This window comes from Tachypleus tridentatus, chromosome 12 (genome assembly GCF_004210375.1).
Source record: "Tachypleus tridentatus isolate NWPU-2018 chromosome 12, ASM421037v1, whole genome shotgun sequence".
Lineage (NCBI taxonomy): Eukaryota > Metazoa > Arthropoda > Merostomata > Xiphosura > Limulidae > Tachypleus > Tachypleus tridentatus.
The window spans coordinates 59,540,536-59,550,871 of NC_134836.1; the positions used below are offsets into that span (position 1 = coordinate 59,540,536).

At 31.4% G+C, this 10,336-nt stretch overlaps 1 protein-coding gene across 1 annotated transcript in view; it reads left to right on the top strand.

Annotated features, from left to right (window-relative positions):
* The window catches only part of LOC143235154 (uncharacterized), a 29,257-nt gene extending 19,743 nt beyond the window's left edge, over positions 1-9,514 (top strand). Inside the window, exon 5 of the mRNA XM_076473029.1 lies at positions 8,123-9,514. Coding sequence (XP_076329144.1) covers positions 8,123-8,205 — 83 coding nt within the window. The 3' untranslated portion in view covers positions 8,206-9,514. The remainder of the gene's footprint in view (positions 1-8,122) is intronic.
* Positions 9,515-10,336: the final 822 nt, after the last annotated feature.

Genomic DNA, 10,336 nt, shown 5'->3' on the forward strand with positions numbered 1-10,336 from the left:
CAGCATAGGAAAAGTATAACATTGTATTACAGGAGAAATAGCTTGACATAAACAGCTAAGGAAAAGTATAACATTTTATTACAGGAAAAATAGTTTGACAGAATACATAAACAGCTAAGGAAAAGTATAACATTGTATTACAGGAGAAATAGCTTGACAGCATACTTAAACAGCTAAGAAAAAGTATAACATTGTACTACAGGAAAAATAGCTTGACATAAACAGCTAATGAAAAGTATAACATTGTATTACAGGAGAAATAGCTTGACAGCATACATAAACAGCTAAGGAAAAGTATAACATTGTATTACAGGAAAAATAGCTTGACATAAACAGCATAGGAAAAGTATAACATTGTATTACAGGAGAAATAGCTTAACAGCATACATAAACAGCTAAGGAAAAGTATAACATTGTATTACAGGAAAAATAGCTTGACATAAACAGCTAAAAAAAAGTATAACATTTTATTACAGGAAAAATAGTTTGACAGCAAACAGAAACAGCTAAGGAAAAGTATAACATTGTATTACAGAAGAAATAGCTTGACAGTATACTTAAACAGCTATAGAAAAGTATAACATTGTACTACAGGAAAAATAGCTTGACATAAACAGCTAAGGAAAAGTATAACATTGTATTACAGGAAAAATAGCTTGACATAAACAGCTAAGGAAAAGTATAACATTGTATAACAGGAAAAATAGATTGACATAAACAGCTAACGAAAAGTATAACATTGTATTACAGGAGAAATAGATTTACAGCATACATAAACAGCATAGGAAAAGTATAACATTGTATTACAGGAGAAATAGCTTGACAGCATACATAAACAGCTAAGGAAAAGTATAACATTGTACTACAGGAAAAATAGCTTGACAGCATATACAAACAACATAGGAAAAGTATAACATTGTATTACAGAAAAAATAGATTGACATAAACAGCTAAGGAAAAGTATAACATTGTTTTACAAAAAAATAGCTTGACATAAACAGCTAAGGAAAAGTATAACATTGTATTACAGAAAAAGTAGCTTGATATAAACAGCTAAGGAAAAGTATAACATTGTATTACAGGAAAATAGCTTGACATAAACAGCTAACGAAAAGTATAACATTGTATTACAGGAAAAATAGCTTGACAGCATACATAAACAGCATAGGAAAAGTATAACATTGTATTACAGGATAAATAGCTTGACAGCATACATAAACAGCTAAGGAAAAGTATAACATTGTTTTAGAGGAAAAATAGCTTGACAGCATATATAAACAGCATAGGAAAGTATAACATTGTATTACAGGAAAAATAGCTTGACATAAACAGCTAAGGAAAAGTATATCATTGTATTACAGGAAAAATAGTTTGATAGTATACACAAACAGCATAGGAAAAGCATAACATCATTGTATTACAGGAGAAATAGCTTGACAGCATACATAAACAGCTAAGGAAAAGTATAACATTGTATTACAGGAAAAATAGCTTGACATAAACAGCTAAGGAAAAGTATAACATCAGTATTACAGGAAAAATAGCTTGACATAAACAGCTAAGGAAAAGAATATAACATTGTTTTACAGGAAAAATAAACTTGACAGCATATATAAACACAGCATAGGAAAAGCATAACATTGTATTACAGGAAAAATAGCTTGACATAAACAGCTAAGGAAAAGCATATATATCATTGTATTACAGGAAAAATAGTTTGATAGTATACATAAACAGCATAGGAAAAGCATATAACATCAGTATTACAGGAGAAATAAGCTTGACAGCATACATAAACAGCTAAGGAAAAGCATATAACATTGTTGTATTACAGGAAAAATAGCCTGACATAAACAGCTAAGGAAAAGTATAACATTGTATTACAGGAAAAATAAAGCTTGACATAAACAGCCAAGGAAAAGTATAACATTGTATTACAGAAAAAATAGCTTGACAGCATACATAAACAGCATAGGAAAAGTATAACATTGTATTACAGGAAAAATAGCCTGACATAAACAGCTAAGGAAAAGCATAACATCAGTATTACAGAAAAAAATAAATTGACAGCATACATAACAGCATAGGAAAAGTATAGCATTGTATTACAGGAAAAATAGCTTGACATAAACAGCATAGGAAAAGTATAACATTGTATTACAGGAGAAATAGCTTAACAGCATACATAAACAGCTAAGGAAAAGTATAACATTGTATTACAGGAGAAATAGCTTGACATAAACAGCTAACGAAAAGTATAACATTGTGTTACAGGAAAAATAGCTTGACAGAATATACAAACAGCATAGAAAAAGTATAACATTGTATTACAGGAGAAATAGCTTAACAGCATACAAAAACAGCTGAGGGAAAAGTATAACATTGTATTGCAGGAAAAATAGCTTGACAGAATATACAAACAGCATAGGAAAAGTATAACATTGTATTACAGGAAAAATAGATTGACATAAACAGCTAAGGAAAAGTATAACATTGTTTTACAAAAAAATAGCTTGACATAAACAGCTAAGGAAAAGTATAACATTGTATTACAGAAAAAGTAGCTTGACATAAACAGCTAAGGAAAAGTATAACATTGTATTACAGGAAAAATAACTTGACAGCATACATAAACAGCATAGGAAAAGTATAACATTGTATTACAGGATAAATAGCTTGACAGCATACATAAACAGCTAAGGAAAAGTATAACATTGTTTTACAGGAAAAATAGCTTGACAGCATATATAAACAGCATAGGAAAAGTATAACATTGTATTACAGGAAAAATAGCTTGACATAAACAGCTAAGGAAAAGTATATCATTGTATTACAGGAAAAATAGTTTGATAGTATACATAAACAGCATAGGAAAAGTATAACATTGTATTACAGGAGAAATAGCTTGACAGCATACATAAACAGCTAAGGAAAAGTATAACATTGTATTACAGGAAAAATAGCTTGACATAAACAGCTAAGGAAAAGTATAACATTGTATTACAGAAAAAATAGCTTGACAGCATACATAAACAGCTAAAGAAAAGTATAACATTGTATTACAGGAAAAATAGCTTGACATAAACAGCTAACGAAAAGTATAACATTGTATTACAGGAAAAATAGCTTGACAGAATATACAAACAGCATAGAAAAAGTATAACATTGTATTACAGGAGAAATAGCTTAACAGCATACAAAAACAGCTGAGGAAAAGTATAACATTGTATTACAGGAAAAATAGCTTGACAGAATATACAAACAGCATAGAAAAAGTATAACATTGTATTACAGGAGAAATAGCTTAACAGCATACAAAAACAGCTGAGGAAAAGTATAACATTGTATTACAGGAAAAATAGCTTGACATAAACAGCTAACGAAAAGTATAACATTGTATTACAGGAAAAATAGCTTGACAGCATACATAAACAGCATAGGAAATGTATAACATTGTATTACAGGATAAATAGCTTGACAGCATACATAAACAGCTAAGGAAAAGTTTAACATTGTTTTACAGGAAAAATAGCTTGACAGCATATATAAACAGCATAGGAAAAGTATAACATTGTATTACAGGAAAAATAGCTTCACATAAACAGCTAACGAAAAGTATAACATTGTATTACAGGAAAAATAGTTTGACAGCATAGGAAAAGTATAATATTGTATTACAGGAAAAATAGCTTGACAGCATACATAAACAGCTAAGGAAAAGTATAACATTGTATTACAGGAAACATAGCTTGACATAAACAGCTATGGAAAAGTATAACATTGTATTACAGGAAAAATAGCTTGACATAAACAGCTAACGAAAAGTATAACATTGTATTACAGGAAAAATAGCTTGACATAAACAGCTAACGAAAAGTATAACATTGTATTACAGGAAAAATAGCTTGACAGCATACATAAACAGCATAGGAAAAGTATAACATTGTATTACAGGAGAAATAGCTTGACAGCATACATAAACAGCTAAGGAAAAGTATAACATTGTTTTACAGGAAAAAATAGCTTGACATAAACAACTAAGGAAAAGTATAACATTGTATTACAGGAAAAATAGCTTGACATAAACAACTAAGGAAAAGTATAACATTGTATTACAGGAAAAATAGCTTGACATAAACAGCTAAGGAAAAGTATAACATTGTATTACAGGAAAAATAGCTTGACATAAACAGCTAAGGAAAAGTATAACATTGTATTACAGGAGAAATAGCAGTGATGGTACAAATGAAATAATAGCTCACAAGTAGCGATGGTCAGCTGGTTATAGCGATCTCATCGCAATCTGAGGGTCGCGGGTTGGAATTCCCGTCCCACCAAACATCATTGCCCTTCCAGCCGTGGGGACGCTGTAATGGTCAATCCCACTATTCGTTTGTAAAAGAGTAACACAAGAGTTAACGGTAGGTGGTGATAACTAGCTGCCTTCTCTCTAGACTTACACTGTTATATTAGGTACAGCTCGTAAAAAGAACCCACACGTAGCTTTACTCGAAATTCAAAACAAACAGCCTCGTTCATTCGTCAGAACACAACAGTAGTTCAACATAATACAACAGTAATTGACAGAAATAAATACTTTTAGAGAGGAAATCGATAAACAGCTGATAAAGAACATCTACACTCTTAACACAGAATACAACAGTATCTACCATATAACAAATTAATAAACGACACACCAGCCGTTCACATCTGACAGTTCGCGTTAGCACGTTCATTAGTAAGAGAACACAAGACATCAGTAATAGCTGAGAGAGAGGAGGTGATTGGTTGCCAGAGAATTCCTCTATATATTGCCCGAATCTGAAAGAAAGCACCTTAATCTTTGGTAAAAATACAGCAGATGTTTACAGAGACTAAGTCAGTTGTTGACAGAGAGTTTAGTTGTTTAAGTCTGGATAAAGCTAGTCAAGGGCTATAAGCTCTAACAATTCCTAATGCTGAAGTGACAGGCCAGAACGAAGGCAGCTGGTCAACAATACCCATCGCCAACTCGTGTGATACGCCTGTTAGTACGACTTGCTGTTTGGTTTGCCAGAGCACCTGGTTACACAAAACGCAAATACGTAACAGATACACAAAAATTATTGTAAGATTCTTGGTTTGTAGCTAGCATTGGACAGCAAAAGTAAATTACAAAAGATACTTCAATAAAAAAAAACACAATAAAAACATATATGCAACTGAAAGAAATAAATGGTTAGGGTTAGTTAGCAGAAAAGGTCCTCTGTGGTTAACAAAGAATACAAAATTAATTTTTGTGAGAACATTGATGATTACCTGTAAATATGTTAACGATAGATTGAGAATGTTGAAAAATGTGTGACCTCTTTAGTAAGAAACACTTTACGTGGAAATGAAGAAAAACTCAATAGACAGCAATAATATATATGTTTAAAGCCTTAGTTTCTATATTATTTTACTTGGCTACTTTGATAATACAAGTCATTTTTTCCAACAATAAGTTTTTATATTCAGTAACAAGACATCGCCAAGTCTTTAATCGTTAAATGATTCAAATACAGGAGAAAAGAAAATTTTATTGTTCTAAACATTTATCATTCACGTACACAACAAATATTGTTTGTTTGTTTTAAATTTCGCGCAAAGCTACTCGAGGTCTATCTGCGCTAACCGTCCCTAGTTTAGCAGTGGTAAGACTAAAGGGAAGGCAGCTAGTCATCACCACCCACCGCCAACTCTTAGGCTACTCTTTTACCAACGAATAGTGGGTTTGATCGTCACATTATAACGCCTCCACGGCTGAAAGGACGAACCTGTTTGGTGCGCTTGGGATTCGAACCCGCTACCCTCGAATTACGATTCGAACGCCTTAACGCGCTTGGCCATGCCGGGCCCTCAACAAATATTACATCATTTACTGCCTTTATTTTAAAGCTGTAAAACGCAAGAGTTTTGTTATGATACAATTGTGACTCTTAACGATTCCACCTACGTTATGAAATATCAGCTAACACAATTTATTTTTATTTTCTTTCACAGTTAAATTTCCAGTCTCCGGTGACTCAACGGTAAATCACTGAGCTCATAGCGCATGCGCAAAATTCTAGTTTCTATGTACGCGGTGGTCAAAACAAAAACGGCCTATTGTGTATCTCTGAGTTTGACGACAAATGAACAAACCATTTCAGACAGAAAAATCTCGAAGGTGATACAGACAGCCAATCACTACGACATCGGTCGTAATTCACGTAATTCACAGCTAGAGCACATTAAATATTCAGAAACAAAAATTTACAATGTTGAATAATTAAATATTTGTTTAATCTTCAGAAATTATACATATTATAGCTTTAAGATGTATTACATCACTGTCAACGTCCTTAGTTATGAAAATAAAGTCCGAATGTAGACTACACTTTCTTCTTAGCCACTATCTTCAGTTTCCCGCTGAAACAGCGGTAAGTCTTTGGATTTACAACGCTAAAATCAGAGGTTCGATTCCCCTCGGTGGATGCACCAGTTAGCTCGATGTGGCTTTGGTATAAGAAAACCCACACACACAAAACGCACGAGTTTGACTGTTATTCACCTCTTTAAACAAATGACAAGCGTGGAAGATACCCGTTTTGATCCCATTGTCCTAAAAGAAACTTTCTAATGACAGTAAACACCACGAGCATTATTGGAAACATTGTTCACATGACCATATAAGACTAAAAATTAAACCAATATTTTTGTAAGTTGAATTCTTACTTAAGTTACAAACAAGAAGGATATATACAACATTTTCAACTAAGCTGTGGTGGTTGTACATCACAAATCATTTTGTTTTCTGACTAACTAAAGCCTAGGACGTTGTCGCTAATCTACCACACTAGATCCTGTCATTGAAAGTCGCTAATCTACCACACTAGATCCTGTTATTGAAAGTCGCTAATCTACCACACTAGATCCTGTCATTGAAAGTCGCTAATCTACCACACTAGATCCTGTTATTGAAAGTCGCTAATCTACCACACTAGATCCTGTTATTGAAAGTCGCTAATCTACCACACTAGATCCTGTTATTGAAAGTCGCTAATCTACCACACTAGATCCTGTTATTGAAAGAAGTTCATTGGTAGCAGCGTACACAAACACAAATAATACGTACTAAACAAATTTAGACTGATATACTTAAGATGGTCATAGGAAACTTGTGATACTGTATCGATAACCATACACAAAAACAAGAAACATGTGAGACATCGCTGAGTTTTTAAATTAGCTGTAATAATATTTACTTAGTAAATTATTTACGGTTTTTCCACCATTCTAGTTAAAAATGACGAAATACAAATTTATCTGACGTGATAATTTGTATTTCGTCATCATGAACTAGACTAGAATGGTGGAAAACCGTGAATAATTTACTACAATAAATTATGTTACAGTTAATTTAAAAACTTCGAGATATCTAGTATTTTTTGTAGATTCAGTGCATGGTTAATTATGTTACAGTTAATTTAAAAACTTCGAGATATCTAGTATTTTGTAGATTCAGTGCATGGTTAATTATGTTACAGTTAATTTAAAACTTCGAGATATCTAGTATTTTTTGTAGATTCAGTGCATGGTTAATTATGTTACAGTTAATTTAAAAACTTCGAGATATCTAGTATTTTTTGTAGATTCAGTGCATGGTTAATTATGTTACAGTTAATTTAAAAACTTCGAGATATCTAGTATTTTTGTAGATTCAGTGCATGGTTAATTATGTTACAGTTAATTTAAAAACTTCGAGATATCTAGTATTTTTGTAGATTCAGTGCATGGTTAATTATGTTACAGTTAATTTAAAACTTCGAGATATCTAGTATTTTTGTAGATTCAGTGCATGGTTAATTATGTTACAGTTAATTTAAAACTTCGAGATATCTAGTATTTTTTGTAGATTCAGTGCATGGTTAATTATGTTACAGTTAATTTAAAAACTTCGAGATATCTAGTATTTTTGTAGATTCAGTGCATGGTTATGTTTTTATACATTGTTTTTATTTTCTATTTTACCTTTCATAAAGTAAGATTTGAAATTCGTGACAATACTTTGTTCAGTTGCAAAAGGAAAATTAATGAAAACTATTTGCCATCACTATTTCAGGGATAAGTGGCAGTAGTGGATTACATAAACACCTTTGGAAATCCATCTTTCTTCTCTCCACAGTTTTGTGGCATTTCTTTTAATGAGCTGGAAAAGCTGTTACAGGAAGTTATAGGTGCTGTAAAGCTGTTACAGGAAGTTATAGGTGCTGTGGTAGCAAGTTGAGAAGATAAATATTTATTCCCTGTACTATTTATCAAAATAATTATCTTAAGTATAACCTTTTGAAGAAGTAAAATGGAGTGATCCGAAGTCGTCTTATCCAGTATTACAAAGTGACGTCGTAAAGTCTTACTTTTTCTTTCCATTTTTCCTTCATTATTAAGACAAAAACTTAAAAAGAACATAATGAGAAACGTATGCGTCAGATTGCCCTGCTAATATTATGTATCGATATTACGTGGACAAGGTATTTCTGAAGACATCAGTGAAAGCTTTTTTTATTTAGAAATGAAGAACCCTCTAACGCAAACTGTGTTACCGGTAATTCAAGGAAATGTCTGGTCTCTAATCTGATTTCATTTTTTCCAGTATTTTCTATGAAGAATGTTCTATATGTTCTATGAAGATTGTCCTATATGCTCTATGAAGAATGTTCTATATGTTCGAAATCATACTTTTAAATAAACCGGAAATGACGACGTTACGATTTTTTATCCTCAAAATTAATCCATTTCTTCAAACTGAGACCTGCTGACCTGAAAACACGAGTAACTGTGATAATTCTAAGTCCTTCCCTCTATCTGTTGGTGTTTCTTATTCGAATACACCAGTAAGAATTGTCGCTCACCGTAAAAATATTATTCATGTGGTAAATAACATGAATACCGTATCAATACCAGTACGACAAGATAACATGCGTGGAAATTCCGTACTTTGTTTTCCTCTTACATGAATTTTCTCTAATCGTATTCTGTCTGTTTTGCTTCTTGAGTAAACCTTTAAACCATATTTTTCTAATGTCTTTCCACGACCTAGAGTGTCTTTTTACGTAATATCATTCCTACCAATACTTGCTATAAATGTTACTTGAAGAAGGTCCTAGTTTGTAAAACGAGACAGAATGTTAGATTGCTACAATAAAGTTCTGTTATGTGTTTGAAAAGTTAGGGTAGTTTAATCTATTGTGAATAATACTGCAGTATGTATTATATTACAAATAACTAACAGAAAGTCTCGTAAAATGTATAAACTTCACGTTAAAGAAGACGATTGGAAACGCGCCTCGTTTCGTTCAAACTGTACATGTTGTAATATATAACTTACTATTTCAAATTCAAACGTTCGCGTTATTTCGAAATCCTTGTAAAATCTTCAAAATTTTCGAATACTATAAGTGTTATAAACTTGAAAGTAATTGTTGTTAATACATATTTTCTATATGAACAAAGAGCAGATATGTTAAATGTCAAACAAAAACAAAAGACCTTTTACTAACTAACCTTAGTGTAAAACAGCTATATTGTATTTGAGCTTAAGTAAAATTTTTGTCGTGTAAGTTTACCTGTTGAATATTTGTAAAAAAATACAAAAAAAAGTTAATTGGCTGTTTTGTAGCTCGATATTATCTTATCCATATTTTCACTGTTTTTCAATGGTGTGTGAAAGTCAGTTATAAATTTGTACAATAAGGTTTATATAATACTGAATACATTGATGTGTTTAGAACGTTATTATTGTACAATAAGGTTTATATAATACTGAATACGTTGATGTGTTTAGAACGTTATTACTTTTCCATATGAGAAAGCCTTACGATTTTGTGGTTGCTGTTGAAAAAAATAAATTAACTGAGTTGCAACTTCAGGGAGTTTCATGTATTTCATAACACATGATAAGTTTCATATATTTCATAACACATGATAAGTTTCATATATTTAAAAACACATGATAAGTTTCATATATTTTTTTCATAACACATGGTGAAGTTTCATATATTTCATAACACATGATAAGTTTCATATATTTCATAACACATGGTGAAGTTTCATATATTTCATAACACATGATAAGTTTCATGTATTTCATAACACATGATAAGTTTCATAAATTTCATAACACATGATAAGTTTCATGTATTTCATAACACATGATAAGTTTCATATATTTCATAACACATGATAAGTTTCATATATTTCATAACACATGATAAGTTTCATATATTTCATAACACATGGTGAAGTTTCATATATTTCATAACACATGATAAGTTTC